General features: G+C 42.8%; 1 protein-coding gene across 1 annotated transcript; it reads right to left on the reverse strand.

Moving 5' to 3' along the window:
- Positions 1-1,144: 1,144 nt before the first annotated feature.
- On the reverse strand, positions 1,145-18,963 carry LOC106863885 (mucosa-associated lymphoid tissue lymphoma translocation protein 1). Its single transcript, XM_014893458.2, has 17 exons — positions 18,812-18,963; positions 17,847-18,013; positions 16,756-16,877; positions 16,204-16,354; positions 15,905-16,083; positions 15,576-15,672; positions 14,873-14,905; positions 13,759-13,785; positions 12,625-12,657; positions 11,575-11,778; positions 8,264-8,441; positions 7,125-7,199; positions 6,624-6,751; positions 4,938-5,087; positions 4,070-4,227; positions 3,749-3,874; positions 1,145-3,006 (listed from the first exon to the last, which is right to left on the reverse strand). The coding sequence occupies exons 1-17, from the start codon at positions 18,961-18,963 to the stop codon at positions 2,542-2,544; spliced, it is 2,445 nt and encodes an 814-aa protein (XP_014748944.2). The 3' UTR covers positions 1,145-2,541.
- Between the last annotated feature and the right edge of the window lie 403 nt (positions 18,964-19,366).

The raw sequence follows: 19,366 nt of genomic DNA on the forward strand, positions 1-19,366 counted from the left end.
AAAGCAGAGGGCAAAGTAATTTAGCCTACCAGATGCTTTAGCAAAAAATAATTACCTCCAAATAATTGCACTGTACGAGAAAAACAAACCCTGAGGCTTTGATTTAGAAAGGGTACCACAAGCCAAAGAGAGCTGTAACAACTGCCTAGGTTTAGGCGTGTCTTTTAATCCCACCGATTTCATTGAGATTGAAATGTTAATTTATGCCTGTTGAACTTTTAAAGTGCTTTCCTGGACCTGGGCCAAAGGAAATGGGTGCTGCTTGCAGCTTGTGCTGAAGAAGCAGAGTATTTCCATCTGAACACTAATGATTAGAACAGTTAGAGCAATTCCTACAGACAGTGCTGCAGTGAGAAAATGCCTTTCCATCACCATTCTCTTTTTAAAGAGGGCTCAGACAGATAAGTTTTCCTCCACACTCTGGTACCACAGGCAGACTTTTGTCAGACGATTTGGACAAGTCTGAGTGGTTTAGGTCACTTAGAGAACCTGCGTTGAAGGTATTAGCAAAAGCAGGTTTAATGTAAATGTGCAAAAGGGTGATTAGAGGTTGAATGGCAGGGTTCACTCTGGTAACTGCTACGTGGATGATGCACACAGAGGAAAATCTGTCTAGAATCAATGTAGAATGATTTACACAGGCACTAAGGATGCCAAAGGCTAAGGCAGGCCCTGCTGCTGAGTCACAGGGTTCAGCCTTGGGCAAGGGTTTATGCCTAAAGGATTTAGCAGCACCTAACTGCTGACTAATTTAACATTTGTGAAACGATTCAATTCCCATAAGCACAGCAGGAATTTAATTCTGGATCTAAGATGGCAATATCCATACTATACCTCCCATAGGGGATTTAAATCAATTCATACACAGAGAAGTACAAGCATGCATATATAAATATGTCCAAGGGTACCTATTAAAGATCCACCACCTTTGCACGTCTCAAGAGGCAAGGGTTGTGCTTCGAGAAGCAAGGGTATCAAGCCAGGCCCAGATCTGTTTATCTTGAGCTGAATCTCATGATTCAGATTTCCCCTTCTTTTCTGTTAAGGAAATTCTTTCACTACATGCTTTATTTCAATAAAGTTTTGGGCTTTTTAAGGCTGGAAGGCATAGAAGAATGTAGCAACTACATATGCACATAATACGTAATTTTGTAGACAACGATTTATTACACAGTAAGAAAAAATAATAAGCTTTTATACAAATTAGGAAACTGACAAAGTATTAACTAAGTATTAGTATTAGTAATAGCTCCTAGACCATGTCTCAAGCTATAGCTATGATTTAGAAGTTAACTGCACAGAACAGTTAATGCAGGTACATCTCATTAATAGGTATGGCACCATTTAACACCCTGTAGAAGGAAAACAGAAATTCAAGCTTACGTACAGATTGCTTCAAGTATGGGTATCATCCTGGAAATAGCTACATCCATGTACCTATATCCACCTTTCAGCACAGAGCAACCTGAAGACCACCAGATCTAGTTAAAGATGCATTAACATTCCCATCTCAAAAGTTTTATGGCCACACCAGGACATCCCTCAGTGCCCATCCTGCATATTGCCAGGCCACCAGACTGCAGCACTCTCCACTGGAGATTGAAACTGGCTTGTCTGCTTCAATAACATTCACTTATTTTGTTTTTATGACGGGCATCTTAATTAAAACAATTCTTCTTCTCAATATTACCACTGCAGAAGAGGCTACTACCCCTGTCTGAAAATGCCCTTTGATTTTAGTTTCCTCACACCCCAATATTTTCACATTTTCAAAGCCTCAAGACTTTCAAAGACCTAACAAAAGATCACTTCTCTTGTGATGCTTGTTTTAGCCCTCAGCATGTCTGTGAGACTGACCATGCAATAACTTGCTTGCTATGAGGAGGCACTTGCTCTCATCTTTCCAGTTAGTGTTCTTCCAGAACATGAAAAACTAGATACCAGATCAGCGAAAATCTTAAAGAGTGTTATGTTATGTAAAAGAATAAAAAACATAATAAAAACAATCCACCACAGTATGATTCCATGCCTTTGCTCCCTCTGATGATCAGAGCTGAGATCTGATGATCTCTGATGATCAAAAGCGATGTCAGTTTGCTGGCTCTCCAGGCTCTGGGTTCCTTGCACAGATCTTACCCATCTCAGATGCTGTCACACACTGGACATCTGACAGTCAGAGAGGAGAATGCAGTCAGAGCTGCTTGTTGGCTACATCCAAAGCACTGGAACATCAGTGACCAATCCTAACACACAATGGCCAAGGAATGGAATAGGAAACTCTGAGCAGTTCAGATTTTTCCCTGTATCAAACAACATAGTAGGTGAAAAAAATAAAAATAATTCATTTTTCATTGCTAAATCTATTGGTCCAGTTTTGTCTGTTAGGATATGAAAAATTTTCATCACAACCTCATTCCCAGAACCTACTCTAGACTCTCCAGGGCCTTGTCCAGAAGTCTCCAAACTTGAGAAGATGGAGAGGCAGTGTGGAGTCCCCTCTGTTCAAGGATGCCACTCTGGTCTATTCCAAACACATCCCAGCTATTGCTGTTCAGAGAAGCTAAGGCTGTCAGAGAGGAAGAATTCCAGTTCAACGGTATCATCAGTGGTCTCTACTGGTACATTACTCTTTTCCACAGTGGGTGAATAATGCTGTACTTCATGTCTTGAAGCCAGTATCCTGGAAGTTCCACTGCAGGAACATGCCTCTGGTTGTGTGATGCTGGTTGAGCAAGCACAGTTTGGATGGTAAACACCTGGACAGGAACTGGGCTGGCAGTGACTAGGGATGCAGTATTCAGATGCCTCTGGACTCAATTCTACTCGATTATGAAAAGGATAACAAGGCATGCAACAGGTCTGGGGACAGTTCCTGGTTTTGAATCCATGGTGAAGGCCTAATTTAGCAATAAGGGGCTTCCCAACATTAATTTCCTTTCTTTCATCCATTGTATCTTCTATTCCTGAATACTCATAGTTCAAGCAAACAGTGAAGATTAAATGTTCCTGTAAAAGCGGAAAGAGGGGGAGAGAAAAGGTTATACTTCCTCTCCAAATAAACACTACAGGAAACCCTTAGAGAGGCTCTGGTCTCCTGGAGAAGCAGAGTGACCTTCTTAGGAGCTAGAGACACACAATGGGCAGCCCTTGTTTCCTGAGGCCCTCTTTTGGTCACTGCTCCTTCACTGAACATTCTGTATTTCTAGAAGCACTAGTGTTACCTCAGCTGCCAAAAGCACTGAAGAAGAGATGCCAGACTGTGTCTGGCACAGATATTCATGACACAAAGATACAGAGACACTTAGCAGTGCCCCATTCTGCTGAGGTGAGAACCTTTCAAAAACTGTGTGCCCAGGAACACAGGCTGATGATACACAACACTTTCATCTCCTACTAATGACTTTGTAAGAGGCAGCTCTGCTCCAGGTCATGTTCTTCCTAAAAAGCATAAGAAAATTCTCAGAGCATGCAAGAGGTGATCTGCACAGAAATAACCATCTTGGCCAAGCTCAGCATGGGCCTGGAAAATACAAAGGGCCTTGCACGCTTGTTTCAGGACTGCATATGCATCGATTCCCTGCCTTTTACTTTTCAGCTGAAATTAAAGTCATTGAACTGTGTTATTATCCATTCTTTCCCTCCACAGAACTTACTACACTAACAATGCACAGCTGCCTCAACAGAACTGCAAAGCAACATAAATAATGTCAATGTCTGGACAAACTTGTAATGAATAATATATACTAACCCTCAGTTTTTGCAGTGCACTCAGCCTGGTGTAGAGGCAGTGTTTGGGAAGGTCCTTTGATACTAAATAGCTTCCAGTTTCTTCAGGGGTTCCTTTATTGGTCTCTTTAGGATCTACATCCAAGTCCTGTTGCAAGAAAAAAAAAAGAACTTAATCGACGATACAGAATTTGTAGATCATAAAATAGTATTTCTTTCAGTTTGGGAAGTTGCAGCACTTTACACCTATTTTATTATACAAGATGTAGCATGATATGGGTGGAGCAGAAAATTTTCAACTTCAGTGGAGTAAGATCATGAGTCAGCAGCAGGAAGCACTTACGAGTGGGAAGTCTGTGATATGGGCTCTGCAAGCTGTGATTTCAGGGGGCTTCTTAACTATCCGTGTATAGATTATCATGACATTGGAGAACTCGGCTGCAAACCCCAACTGAATCTCAACACCACACTGGAATTCAAGGGACATACTTTCTGGAAGCTCTGCCAATAAATAACACATTGTTACAGTCTAAATATAAACTTAGCATATGCATTTTTCTTTTTCCATCATTTAACAAACAGGAATTAAGTGTTTGACATCACAAATAAACATCTGCATCTCTGAGCCTTCCTATATGACGAGTGGTCTTAAAAATGCCATCCCTGATCCTCTGCCCCAATTATCAACGAAATTTGAAGATGTACTCCAACAAGTTTAGGTGAAAAAGATAAAAAGGTCTCAAACCCCACTGCCCTTCTTAAAAAGCTGGCAAGCCTGAAACTCATCTCAGTCTTATTTTATTTTATTTTTCTTAGTTGTCTGCATTGAAAACTTCTTTTCATTATGCACATTTGCCATACAGTTCACTTGGCTATTTCAGTTGATGACTTGAGAATGAGATCAATGACACCTTACAAATGTCACTGCTAGACACGCAGTACTGGGAGACTGTCCCAGAAGGCAGACAACCCATAGGTCTCCTCTCCAGTGTCTGAGGGTCTTAAATATACTGAATATACATGAATTCTACATGTCACCTTGTTCTTTACTATCTCATGTAGGGGTAAACCCCAACACAAAAACTTCCAACTGAACATAGTAATGAAAATGTAGCTATAACCTTGAATTTCTTCCATTTCCATTCAATAGTACATGCTCTCCCCTCTCCCACCATGGCAGCAGGATCATCTAAAAGCAGACTGTACTGTACCATGAGCTTTGACCCACTGCAGGTTCCGTGCCAGGGACTCTGCAGAAGATGTGCTTTGTTGAACAGGATCAGTTAATGCCCTTTTCTCTGACAAGCTGCTGCGGATCTCCAGGGCTTGCTTGCCTTTGGTAAGGGGACACTTGCCCATATCTAAAAAGGAGATGCAGAGAGGTTCTTTCAAAATCAATGCTGCTGCAATTCCAACTGAATTAAGTACCCTCCTGCAATGTGTGGTTGCTGTGGTTATGCCAGAGCCAGCACATCCATCAAGAGCTGCAGTTTTTCAAGTATTCCTTGCCTCTTCCTTCCTTGAAGGCCAAAGCAGCTCTGCAGAGCCCCGAGGGGTTGCATGTGGCCTGGCCAGCATCCTTCCCTGTTCCTCAGAGCCAGTCCAAGCAGCATTACAGCTCTGACTGAATAAGGTCCTAATTAGAGTGACTGATTTCAAGAATGTGAGCAATTCCATTGGAGAAGATTATTCTAAAGAATTGGGGGCAAGAGCAGTATTTTAGGTTTAGATACAAGGGCCCAATATTGATTATTTAACAGCATCACTAATGGCTCACATGTCAGGAGAGTGCTAAACTTGGCAAGTTTGCAGATGATTAAAAACTAGGAGGAGTGGCTGATACCCCACAGGACTGCACTGCTCTTTAGAGGGTCCTGGACAGGCTGTGGAATTGGGCAGAGAGGAATGAAATGAAGTCCAGTAACAGGGAACACCAAGTTCTGCTCCCGGGCAGGCACAATCCCTTGCACACGTCCACAGAGGGCCTGCTGCACCGGGATGCAGCTCTGCAGGGAAGGACCTGGGGGATCTGGGGGCCACCAAACTGACCATGAGCCAGCACTGCACTCTTGTGGCAAAGGCACAGCAAGAACCACGGTGCCAGCAGGCTGCAGCCTTTTCCATGGGGGCTGTTTCCATGGAACACTTAATGGGAACATTCCTGTGCACAGCACCTGTGTACTCCTCGACACACAACACCTGGGAATGCTCACAGCACTGCTTGTCACGCTGCCTGACAGGGCAATCTTTGCCTGCACTCTTGAACAGAACACAAAGCTCTGTGACCTGCAGCTGCTCCAGGCTGCTGAACCCAGGGCAGAGCTGGGCTGATGCACCTGCACACATCAGTCTGACACTATTCTATGCTTGGAGGTGTTTGCAGAAAAGCAGTATGCTTTCCCTCCATACTTTTCACTTTAGTGCTTCTCCCATCAACTCAAAAATACAATCATTGAACCAGGCAAATTAACACAGTGCATTTCCCTTTTTACTGCACTTAGAGAACAAATCATTATCATTGCTATAGCACTCTGAGGCAAGGAGGATTATGTTAATTGTTCAAATGAACAATGCAAACGACTGGACTACCACAAGCAGCAGGCATCACAGGACAGAAGAGCAGTTTTGTGGATGGACAATTCAAAGCTCCGTGCAGATACTCAGAACAAATAAGGTTCACTGAAGAGGAAAGTATAAAATGGAACACTATTAAAGAAGCTCAGCATCAGCAATGTTGTTAATATGCTGCCCAGTAGCACCTGCTATTTGAATAAAAGACAGTAAGAAAGAGATTTAAGTAGTATAACACATTCACCATGAGAGGAAGGACATGGAAGCAAAGTTGTTTTCTGTAATGCAGACTGAGGAGACTGTTAGTGCAGTAAGCTGGAGTTCACCTTCTGCAACCTCATCAAGCACAACAGTGACCTTCTTGTCTTCTAACAAACGGTCCTTCAGGAACTTCATGAAGATTCCATTGGCCAACCCCAACTGCTGAATTTCAAAAGCTTCTGCTCCTTGGCACCTGTGAGATGATCAGCATCAGACAAGGAAAAAACACTGAAAAACATTTATATTGCAAATGGGGAAAGAAACCTCACAATTTGAAACCAGGTTGTGTCCAAGGCCAACCTGCTCTTTCCCTGTGTTCCCTTGTAAGCAGCTGATGGAAGTTTCTCTTATAATGACATCACAGACTAGACTTGCTCATCAAACTGCTCATATGAGGAGCTTAAATTTATTACACACGACTTTAGTAAAGCTCCTGACTACTTCCATTCAGCAGTTTTTGCACTTGAAAAGTGACCAAGGTGACTGGCCCACAGCATAGTTCTGAAAAAGATCAGCTATACAATCTCAGTCATTTCTGTGGCACAGAAGAAGATAAACTTCCTTACGTTGCATATCCAAAAACAATGTTGGCTGTAACCTTCAGAGCATCCAAGATAAGAATTGTGTCATCATACTCATTTCTGTAATAAATGGAAACACAATAAAGTAAAATAATAATTTGAGAACTAATAATGGCAACAAATTCAAAATACAAAAAAGAGCAGAGTTCAGAACCAGTAATTTGTTTCACTCCTGCCAGTCTGGAATAAATCCTGACTGCTCAAATACAAAAGTCAGCACCATCAACGCTCTGCCTGAGGGCAGTGTAAAGACAGAGGCACCATGCATTACCCAGAGAAGGGCATGCTGTAGTAACCAGTAGAGTTTGGCAGCAATCTCTGCAAAACACTATTCTGATATCCACCCATTTTAGGTTATTTCAAAAGTGGCATTTTTTTAAAAAGTTTTTCTTTTCCCCACCAAACATGGTGTTATTAGTACGAGGCTTACGTCGATGGATTTTCTGTTGGACAGCAGATTGTAAAGCTGAATGTGTCATGGGCATTTCATTAGCAGAGAAGTTTAGAGGCTCCACAGATACTAAAGCACCAGCAATTTTGTGCTATGAAACATTCCTCAGAGACCAACTGCCAGAAGTGCTGACTGAAGAGCTGATTTCAAGTACAAGTTTAACTGATCACAGTAGTTTTCCAACATGGAAAGAACACAGTACTTTGTGCAGAAAAATCCCAAAAATCAATCGGTTTTTAACCTCTAAATAAAGATACAACATCCTCAGTATAGAAGCAAAATCCATGCCTCCCAAGAGTTTTAAAATAAGCACTTCACTTGAGCCCTTCTGCTAAGTTAAGATGCCTTTGATCACAGGGATTCTCCTTCCTCCCTGTAATGAATGGATAATGATCCCAGGGGAAAGGGTCCCGTTTCTTCTTTAAGATGCCCAATTTCACTTCTATAACTTTTAAAAAACAACAGCAAGAAAGAATGAAATGTCATTGAGTTCAGAAGGCAGGTATGCACCTGTGGGGACAAAGTCTAACCACCAGGTTCACATCTCTATCCAAGGCCACAGGCAGAAGTCTGCGGGTGAATCCTACTGATGCTAAAAGCACTCAGGTGCAGGCTGTGAATTCTCAGAACCATGAACCTTGCAGTGCAGTGAATTCAGGAATGCAGGAGGTACCTTTTGCGACACATATCCAACAGGAACACGTTGAGCCCCGTCTGCTTCTCCTGCATCAGCCGCAGGATGTTCTGCACGCACAGGCAGTTTGCTGACTGGTAGGGATTCGGAGCATCAACAGGAACCATGAAACTGTTCCCATAGTTTTCGTAGCCATGGCCAGCATAGTATAACAAACCTGGGTTCAAAACAGGTGTGACAGTGAGCAGTGCATCACAGACTTCTGTCCATTTCTGCAGGTCAAACCTGCCGTGCATAGCACTCACTCTGGGCCAGGGAGTTCACTGAAGCCACTCCAAGCCACATTAACATCAACTCCACAATACACTAACACAATAAATTAAAAGAAGCACAAAAATCACACATGCAATAGAATCAGTTAGATATTTGCATAAACATACCAAGTTACACATTCTTAAAATGCTCTAAGTAGCTATGACCTCTAACAGGGAGAGTCTCTTATGGGTGATGTGCAACTCACAGATAGGAACAAGGAAATGTGCCAGCTGTAAAATATCTTCTTCACATGTGCAGTTAGAAAGCTCTGAGCAGCAGTAGGTCTGCAGTTTATAGACAGAAAAGAAATGCTGAAGAGTTTGGTAGGACTCCAGAGCACATCCCCATTACCAAACTACCAACACCTCATGTTCACTTGATTGCAGCTCTATCTCCTAGTTACAGATTCATGACTCTTCTGGGTCTACTAAACATACAAACTCTTTGCACGCTTACCTAACCAGAAACTATTATCCTGCCATCATGTCCCTCATGTGTCACTACACAACAGTCTACAACATTTTAAGATTTAGAATCTTCAATAAAACATGCAATATTTTTGTAGAAATAAACCAACCTGATCAGGAAATTAAAAGAAGTTTTTTCTCAACCCTGAGAAAGGAAACTGCAAGCTAGGACTTAGACTTTCCTTATATGAATAAAAATGTCCAATATTAAAGTCTTATAAATTTGCATGAAGATTAGATGATCTTAGAATCAATAATCTCTTCTGCCATAAAATGCAGTTACCAGATTGCACAACAATCAAGTTGTATGATTTAACTGAATTTTCCTATTGCCTATTCCCAGTGCTGTTTTTCCTTGATGCAAATTCCATCCTTTGAAAAGAATTTTTATTTACCTAGTCAAAGCACTCAGTGGGTCAGATCTGCAATTAGAATATAGTTCTCAGCTGAATAAAAGTCAAGAGAAATCTGACAATTTATGCTGGATGGAGATATGGCATTCTTAATTTGAGATATGGCATTCTTATTCGTACTAAAATGTGCTGAAAATTTTAAGTCACTACAACACAGGCACATTCAGAGAAAACCCAAAATAAGCCTCACCCTAACATACTAAGATGATCTACTGTTAATTTAGCTCGTGGAGGTGGGCATGCTAGATGTTTTCACCTTTTCACTACACACAGCTACAAGAAATGAAAACATGAGAGCTACCTTTGCCTGGCGAGCTTCAAGAGAGCTAAAAATGGTATGAAGTGCGACAGCATGACCTTGTGTCAGGCCCTAAGTTAAATGGAAAGTCTTCATATGATTTCCAGAGTTTGGATCTGGACCTAAATCAGGGTTATATTTGAGATTCTATGTATCTGAGCATATATTCTGTAAGTAATTGACTCACTGACTGACTACATTCCTTTTCTATCCTTGGCAGATGACTGTGCTACGTGCCAGGTACCTGCAACAGTTAATATGCTGAGCTCAAGATCAGAAATAAATCTGCACATACCTGGGGTAAGTGGAGTAAACATGTTTGGAAGGCCTCAACGGAGACTCACACACAACAATTTTAAGTAGGCTCGGGTTCCTCAGAGGCGTCAGCATTTAAGTGATATCTGCCTCCCTCCCTCCCTCAGTCCCTCTCATTTAAAAAGAAAGCAGCCTAAATATTTTTAGACTTCCAAACGCATGGGTCTGTGCTTTTACCCTGTGTGGAATACAATGTTAATTGCAACCTACATTTAGAACAGCACAGTCTAAGACAGCAGAGGAGACAATCATAACCACTTTGTTTACTACTCCTGCCCTTAAGGATCAGCATCTGAAATACCACTTTCCTGGCAGTAAGCCAGAATTACACAACCTACTAGGCATCAGGTTTATATGTAGCAGGGGCTAAACAGCAGTAGTCACTATGCCTCTTCTATTTGAAGCTATGCCCACTAGAAAAGGCAATAAATCATTACCTATTTGTGCACTGACAGCATCCTTTATAGGCTTTAAGCCATTAATAGCCACTATGCAGAAAGAATAAAGTGATCATTTAAACTGAAGTAGTTATTGCCAAACACCACTGAAGAAGTGTTCTGCTTACCTTTTGTATCAACTGGCTGGAAAAGTACAACTGCAAAAATATGCCATGTAAGAGCTTTCACATGTGCTGCTGAGAAATTCATTAAAGCCTTTCAGTACTTTATTTGCTACATTCATGTCCACAATTACTGAGAAAAACTGAGAAGGTGCAAAAATCTCAAAGCTCACCCAGACAGATAAGCCCATCTATTTCCCAGGGAATAATAAAAGCAAACTGCTCTCAAATGCCTCATGTTCCTGCCAGACCAAGGCTTCGTGTCAGGCAGGTTTTGGCTCAGATATAAATGCCCAAATGTCAGAGCAGGCAGTTCTGCCCAGACAGAGCATCAGGTAACACACTCACAAAAAAAGTCATGCCAAGAAATAAGCTGACCTTGTGTTCCAAAAAGGATCAAATCATGTTTTCTCAAATGGACTTTTACTACAGGAATTCTGCAATCTATTAAATAGGGGCCTGGGAACACTTTTTAGTCTCTGTCCTAAATAATTTCTGGAGTTTTTTATACCATCTTAGCAAATACAATCTTAGAAAAATGGCAAAATAGTGGCAGTCAGCGGAAAACTTAAGAACTTTTCTTACACTCCAAACACTCTGGGCCTTTTCCATGCCAGGCTTTTGCTCCATGCATCAATTCCATCATGCTCTCCCCCACTTCTGTTTTGTGCTTTGTCCTCCAGAATCAAATCTAGGCAATCAAGGTACTACCAATACTACCAAACAGAATAAAAGCCTGCACTGCACTTTTAGGTGTGGTTAAAGAATGAAGGTCAAACATTTGACCTGTTCTAAAAGTAAAGGAACAATAGCATTTTAACCAAAGTCAGAGGATATGCTGGTGGGTGCTTTTAACTTATTCTTCCCGTTCTACATACATCATAGTTACCCTGAAGTTTGTTTAGCAGAGGCAAATACCAGATGTTTGCTACTTGATACACACAACACTGACCTACTTCAGAAGGGATTTTATGTGTCCTTACCATAAACTCCTTTGTCCAGGAGAAGTAAAAATTCATCCACTGCATTTCGCATCTCAGACTCAGTAAGATCCAGCAAAGAAACAACTTTGAAATCCAGCTGCCTTAACAAATTGGTCAATTCATAGACATCTACCATTGGAGCCTTGAGCTGGGGATGATTCCAGTAGCTCATGTTTCCTATTAACAGAGCCACCTTGTCTGTGGCTGCCAAGACACAGAGAGGAAAAAAAAAACATACCACATTTATATATTCCATGAATTCAACACCTTTAAAGTTAAGGTTTTCCAAAGTGGAAAAAGTATCCAATCTCATTCAGGCACAATATTTTATGTGATTTTACAAGTCATCCCACATCAACAACACAGCTCACCTGTCTTTCCAGCCTGAAGAAAAAACTTACCCGTGAGAGGGGAGCACTTACACTCCCCCTCACACTGATGAACCTGAAAGAGCCATGAAACTCTGACAGAGGCCAGCAGCCTTTCCACCTGGTTTAGCATCAACAGGACAACATGCCTGCCACTCAAGTCTACAGTGCAAATTTAAGAATGTGATTTAAAAACCTAGCAACTATTCCTATCACGTGTTACCCATCTCTTTATGAGCTTCAGCTCAGCATCAAAGCATCCACATGACAGAACAGAGAGAGCTGAGCCTGCAAGGACAGCATTTCCTCAGCAGCCAGGATAGCAATCCTCTCTATCACATCTTCCCAATAGCACTGCCTCCAAGCATTCAAAGGAATGGAGTAACACACTGGCTAAGGCCTGGCCACAGGAATCTGAAGCAGTAAACTGAAACAGATGAGAAGCTGCAGATGCCTCACAGGGTCACTAAAAATACTGGTGTCCTCAGTAGAGTTTACTCTGGAAAGGGCAAGCAAGCATTCTAAAAGGACTACACAAATGCCCACAGGTCTCCCTCTAGAGCTCTCTATTTGCCCCATAGGTCTTGCACTGGCAGTGTCAGTAGTAGCAATACTCAGAAGCAGAAAAATCTGCTTCCTAGATGTCAAATACATACAGTCATTTCAGTACAAAACTACCTACCCACAGGTCTGTGACTTGGTTCTTCTCGTGGGTCTGTGTGAAATAGAAGAAAAGAGCAGTGTGTCAATGACTACAGGAAATAAACTGCATCTTCCCCGCAGCCATGGTCTAGTGGCACTGCTTTGTCTAACATTTTGCTAGTTTAATGCAAGAAAAACTCCTCTTTTTGATTTGGTGGAGTTTAGGGGTGTTTTGATGACACTGTTGTTTTTGTTTAGCTGATTTCCTTCATCCTCTTCCAGCAAACACCTGTCAGGATGTGAATAGCTAGTTCTATAGATTAAGAAAGAATAGATGCTGAATTTCACAACCTGCACACTGGCACTTTCAGTGAATCTGAACAGTTCATCCTCTCCAAACAAAATGCAGACATGCAAGATGGAGGATGCTTAACAGGGATTCATCTGGATGTGAAAATTCTTTTATTTTGTACTTCACAGAGGGGTGGCAGAGCCAATGCTGTGCCAAGAGAAACAGTAAGCAGTGTTCCAAAGTGGTACATCTGCTACATGACACAGTATGACAGAGAAGCCCTTCCGTGACTGAAACTGAGGTTGGGCAAACATAAATGTATTTGATATCTAACCCAGGAAACTATCTTTGGGAATTGAGATTTTGGGAAAAGTGTATCAGGGATAATCCCCTCTGGAGCAACACTATGGATCTACACTTCTACAATAAACACCCAACAGGCTTCAAATCACATTGGCTGACTCCAACATGACTGTAAGAAATATGCCATTCAACATACCACGGGTATAGGCAGACACCTCACATCTTTTTCACATTAGTTATCTGAGAAAGCAGCAATGTGCTAAAACTGAGAGTCCCAAGAAACCACAGACAAGAAAGATAATTCCCTTTGTATCTGTGTAAATAGGTGTGCAGCCTTGGGTGATTTTACAAACAGCACCCCTATGATTTTCTATATGCTTTAAGTTTAATCTCTTGGAACTAGAAAGCTGTAATGCTCTTAAGATGATACCAGCTGCTATTCAATTCTCAGTTACAGATACATCCAAATACTGTAAAGTTTATATTGCACCCAGCAAGCCTTCAGTGACTTGTAACACCAGTGACTTGTAACATAAAATGAAGATGCAAAATTAAAGTTTTTCAAAACTTATGACTTGCCTGATTCCTGAAGATCACTTAAATCTTCTGTGAAGGAAAACACCAATAAAATAATAGTTTAAACAAGAAGAAGAACCCCCATTTTATTAGTAAAAATGTAACTGCCATGCCATTATTAAACAAAGCTGAACACAGAAAACAAACTGCCTTTCTAAAATACTTTGGCTTTGCATTTCTGCAAATCGAACCTTTTGTGCTTATTCCAACCAGAGAAGAGAAGACAAGAGAAGAGAAGAGAAAATCCTATAGCAATCATTAAGCTGTACTAGACACAGCATTGCAGTACAGTAATGTAAAAACAAAGCAGGGGACAGTTATGATCCCACAGGCATGCAAGGAGGTTGAAGGAAAAAGGAATAAGGTATCAGAATCGTCCCACTGGAGAACAGAAATTTGAAGGGCTGCTGAAAAAGTAACATCCTGAGCAAAAAATCTGATTTTGGGAAGCCATGTCTATTCAGAAAGACTTCAGACACCATTTTTAAACATTCTAAGCTACCAGGGGTTTCACCTCTTTATTCTGAGAACACTGGAAAAGAAAAGGGAACATCTCTGAAGCACCAGTGCTCTCTCAGAGCAGCCTCACACCATTGTACCAAATCCCCTGTGCTGTGAATATTGCAGACTCTGAGATTCTCAGTAGTCGAGGGATGGTACCAACATTAAAGGGCACAACACACTTCTTCCTCCCTGTTGCAACGATGCAAAGGAGAACAGAAATCATCCTAAGGAAGCTGCTAGAAACACTTCTGCAGACATGGAGTTGACATTGAAACTAGCTCTAGCCAGCTGTCTAAGAACTCTCAGGTTCCTGAACATCTCCAGATTTTCTTGCTAGGATGTTGCCTCCTGAGCCCCACCAAAGAAATCTCCAGATCTTTATATTCATTTGAATACCACAAAAGAAGAAAGTAGCCTGGTTTTTCTCCTGTGTGATCTAGATCATGGTGTCCAGGCAAAGAAGAGAGAAGCACATGCAAAAGGACTGTTGCATCATCCATCAGTGTTTTAAATCAAAGCTCTTCACCCACACGCCTTTCAGCAACACACTCAACAACTTGTCATTCCCATCACTGATTTTAAAAACTGATTCACAACTAGAGGTTTACATTACCTTCTGTGCACTCCACTGCCATAGCTTTCCTTCCTTGCGTTTTAAGGAGGGGAAAAAATTGGAAGACAAGCTCTCAGTTATGAGAGTTAGCACACAAGGTGGAAGACAAAGGGCACTGTCAAGCTGCTCTGCAATCTGGCTCACTTTACAGCACTGTAAATCTGTATTGGCCATAACACTGCACAGTAACGATTCCTGAAACTCAGCAGTACTAAACTAGGGTGTTTCTTAGTTAGGAAATTACACAATAGTATCGACAGATATAGAAGCTATATAAACAGATCTGCTCTACAACTCACTTCAAATACACATGCACTTAAACATGTTCATTCACTCTACTTGAACAATCTCACCTCTCCTGATTGCTGAAGGACTCCATGTAACAGAGTTCATGTCTCCAGCAGGGGTTAAAGTGGTTTGTAATTGTGATAAAGCATAAATCAGCTTCCAATCTGCTAACAAGACATACATGCTGGAAAGGCCAAAAAGGGATAGCACTTCTGTGCTGGTTACCACAAAAACCCAAAGCTCTAAAATTCCGTTTGCTGGATGCAAGCACAGGTGTTTTAACAAATGGATAAACTGAAAATATAGAAGGCATGTGCTTGGCTTAATACTGTAAGCTTCAAAAATAAATTTTAGTGATGTGGGAGAAATGGACAAAGGAGCTGACCTGTATGAAACAGAAGAAATAACTCCTTACCTATAATGACTTCTACTTTCTTGCTGTCTTCGCTCTCCCGGTCATTGAATACATGACACCAATACGTTCCCTGATGTCCCACATCCACGTAAGTTACCTATGCAAGCATCATTACAATCATCCCAACAGACCTCCAGAAAATACCTGCATCAAGTATTTAAGCCTTGCACCTAAGCCCCATAGGCAAGAAAAAGTAAAAAAACTAAAAGCAGCACTTCATCAGAAATTATCAAGGTTCTGGAGAAATTATTTTCTTCAAGGGAACTTTCTGTGGTAAGCTTAAGGTGCTTAACATTGGCTCCCAAGTGTGGCCCATCGCAGTAACTTACTGTGTAGACATTTTTGCTCCCATTTGCCAAAGGAAATCCATTTCTGAACCATTGGTAATTAGGAATTGGGTTTCCAACAGCGCCACATTCTAGTACCAAAGCATCCCCCACTGTCAGGTTTTGTGGCTGAGGCTGATTACAAATGCACAACTTGTTTTCAGGCAAACCCATTAAGCGCCCTTAAAAATGAAAATAAGTAACAAGAAAAGGAAGTGTGAGACAACTTCAGCACAGCAACAGGGACCCAAGTGTCTTGAGGAAGCAGGAAGGCACTTTCAGAAGGCATTTTTGCCACTCACCATGAGGCATATCCTGAAGGTCACAAACTTCAAGGCGTGCCCACCGACTGAACATGAAAGAAGATTCACTGTTCACTCGGCAGATGTAAAAGCCAGAATCCTTTACACTCACTGGACTCAAAACCAGTTCTGGAGAATTACCATGGGGAACCTGCATCACAGATGAAGTAAAAATACTTCAATTTCAATTGGTTTAATCTAAACTAGGATGAAGCATTATAATATTTATTTCCAAGTCCATAACACCATCCTGAACTCCTTCACTTACTCGAAATTTACTGGTAGGCTGAGACAACTGAATTTACAGGTTCCTTTCTGCCCCATTCCACATTCACAGCCCTCAGGAATGAAGTGGTGTGAATATAAGGAATCAGCGCTTTGTTTTAGCACGTTCATAGGATCATTGTCCAGCATTTCTTAAACTTTTGGTTTTATGAGTATAACAGCAATCTTCTCTCATTGTGAATAAGAGTCTTAAAAAAAGGACGATCCAAAATCATCATGTGTTATTTTCACTACTTAAAAACCCTGCATTCTCTTATGAACTCTTACCTCTTTTTCCTGCTTGAACCACTGGTAGTGCACAAATGGGTGTCCTGCTGCCCAGCAGCACAACTTGACAACCTGACCAGAGAGCACGGCTTGGGAGTCTGGCTGTACAACAATCTTCATATCTTTAAGACAGAATTAACACATAGGAAAATTATGAAGAAATACATGCAAATTCAGTATTCATATTCTTACCTATAATTCAATTGTTAGATCCTTAGCTGACACACTAGGAAATACTTTCATTGATGGAAGAATGAAAAGCATTGCTACAATAAGCTTGAAAAATCCCAAGACTGTCCTAATGATGGTTCTCAGCCCATGGCTTCTTTTCACACATTGTCCAAAGAACAGGACAGCCATCAGAATGGCAAGGAGCCTGCAGGTCTCATTTCCACTTCCCATTCAAAGAAAAGCTTTTTTCATTTCTCAGGGGGTTGAATTTCACCCCATCCTGAAGAAGAAGGACCTAAGAGAGGGCTCTGGTCAGCAAGTAGCACTTGATCTACATGGCCCTGCTTGCGTATGTCTTTGTGCTGCCCCACTTCCCAGACTTTGTGAACAACCACACTGAATCACAGAATATGCTGAAATGCAAGGGATCCACACGGATCATCAAGCCCATGTGTTAGCAGAAAATAATCTAGTTCTATCCTAAGTTAGTTTATTTGTCCAGCTAGCAAGCTCGACCGAATCCAGCACATACCAGAACTGCCCTAACTGGATCCTTTCCCTTCACTTGGGGTAATTTAGTGACACCTCCAGACCCAAGTGCTGGCAGCACTACCTGCCTGTCCATCTCAGGTTCATAAGCACCTCCTGAAGGCACAGGCTGACACCAAAGCCCAGTCAGCAGACAGAATGACAACACCCAGCACACCCATGCAGCCAAATCCAAGTCTGCAATAACACTGCATGAAGGCTTGGCTTACTTTTAACCTCAGAATTAGATGAGCCAATTATCTTGGTAATCATCTGGATCCCGAGTACCAGAATTCAAGCACTAAAGATGTTTTTAGTTACTGTAGAATGCAACCTTGAGCGTTTCCAGTCTAAAATCCAGGGCTGCAGTGAAAGCACAGCCCAGAACTGACCTGAATGGCTGAGACATCGGAGAGCCTCTGTGTGCTCCAGGGCCTTCAAGGACTCTGCCAGCTCCACCACAGTGCAGCCTCGATCCCCCAGCAGCTTCAGGAGACTCCAGCTGGGACTGCCTTCTGGCTCCAGCACCTGCAGGGAACACTGCTCCAAATCCAGAGGGCTACAGAATAATGTGAGAAAGACACATCACAGACCTTCTTAATACCTTTTGCTCAGAAAGAACCTGGGTTAACAATCACTTGTAGATAAATAAAAAGATTTTTTGAAAATAGAGATGGGAAATTCCTAGCTGATTTGGACATGTTTGCAGCATTTCCTTCAACTTTCAGAAGTTCAGAGGTTATTCAGTGACACCCCCATAGACAGAAACTGGTATTAGTGAGCTGGATGGTACAACAGATGTGTGTACCTCAAAATTCTCAGCAAATGTATTAAGAAACCTTCTATTTTTCACTTGTAAAGTCTCAGCAGAAAAAGTACAGCACCTTTCATTTCCATGAGCCTAATTCAGAAGCCGTAGAGAGTGAGTCAGACTCTTAACTTCAAAGTACAGGAAGACTGATTTTTAAGTTGCTGTAAACAACTGACTGCTGGAGCCCAGGCTAACAGGCCGACTGTGCAGTTTAGTTAACTCCATCTGAACTGTAGTTACAACTTTGGTGCTGTCATCACGCACTTTCAATCACAGCGGATTCAATCAACACAAAGAAGGCAATAACGACAGCTAACTAAAGCGAATACAAGGCTACGTATTCCCACTAAAGATTTATCAACGTTTCTTTAATTAAATCTCAGTGCCACGCAAATCTGGGGGCAAGACACCTTCAGTATGTGATGATACCTTCACTTATCAAGTGGACTTTCAGTGTTTTACGGGATTAGAGAGCGGTAAAGATAAGCATCCACCGCTGGCCCGCGCGGTGCCGCCGCTGCCCGCCCCGCCGCTTCCCGCGCTCACCTCAGCCGCACCGTGCCGCGGCTCCCCGCTCGCCGCGCCAGCTCCCGCCAGCCCTTGCCGGGCGCCGCGCGGTCCAGCAGCTCGCTGAGCCTGCGGAGCAGCGGCCCGGCCAGGCGGCTGAGGGGCAGCGGCTCCGCCGCGCCGCGCTCCATCGCTGCCCGCCGGGCGGGGCTGCCGCCCGGAAGGAAGCGCCGCGCGGGCAGCGCGGGACGGGGCGGCCGGGCGGGGTCCGCCAGAGGGGCCGCTCCCTGAGGGGAGCGCGGGCCCCGCGCCCTGAGGGGCCGCTCGCTGAGGGGAGCGCGGGCACCGCGCCCTGAGGGGCCGCTCCCTGAGGGGCCGCGCCCTGAGGGGAGCGCGGGCTCCGCGCCCTGAGGGGCCGCGCCCTGAGGGGAGCGCGGGCTCCGCGTCCTGAGGGGCCGCGTCCTGAGGGGAGCGCGGGCTCCGCGCCCTGAGAGGCCGCGCCCCGAGGGGAGCCGTCGGCCCTGCGGACCCCGTGAGGGAGCAGACACACCGGAGGTGTGGTTGTACCTGTGTTGAAATGGGAGTGGTGTATAT

Source organism: Sturnus vulgaris, chromosome Z, assembly GCF_052056855.1.
Source record: "Sturnus vulgaris isolate bStuVul1 chromosome Z, bStuVul1.hap1, whole genome shotgun sequence".
NCBI lineage: Eukaryota > Metazoa > Chordata > Aves > Passeriformes > Sturnidae > Sturnus > Sturnus vulgaris.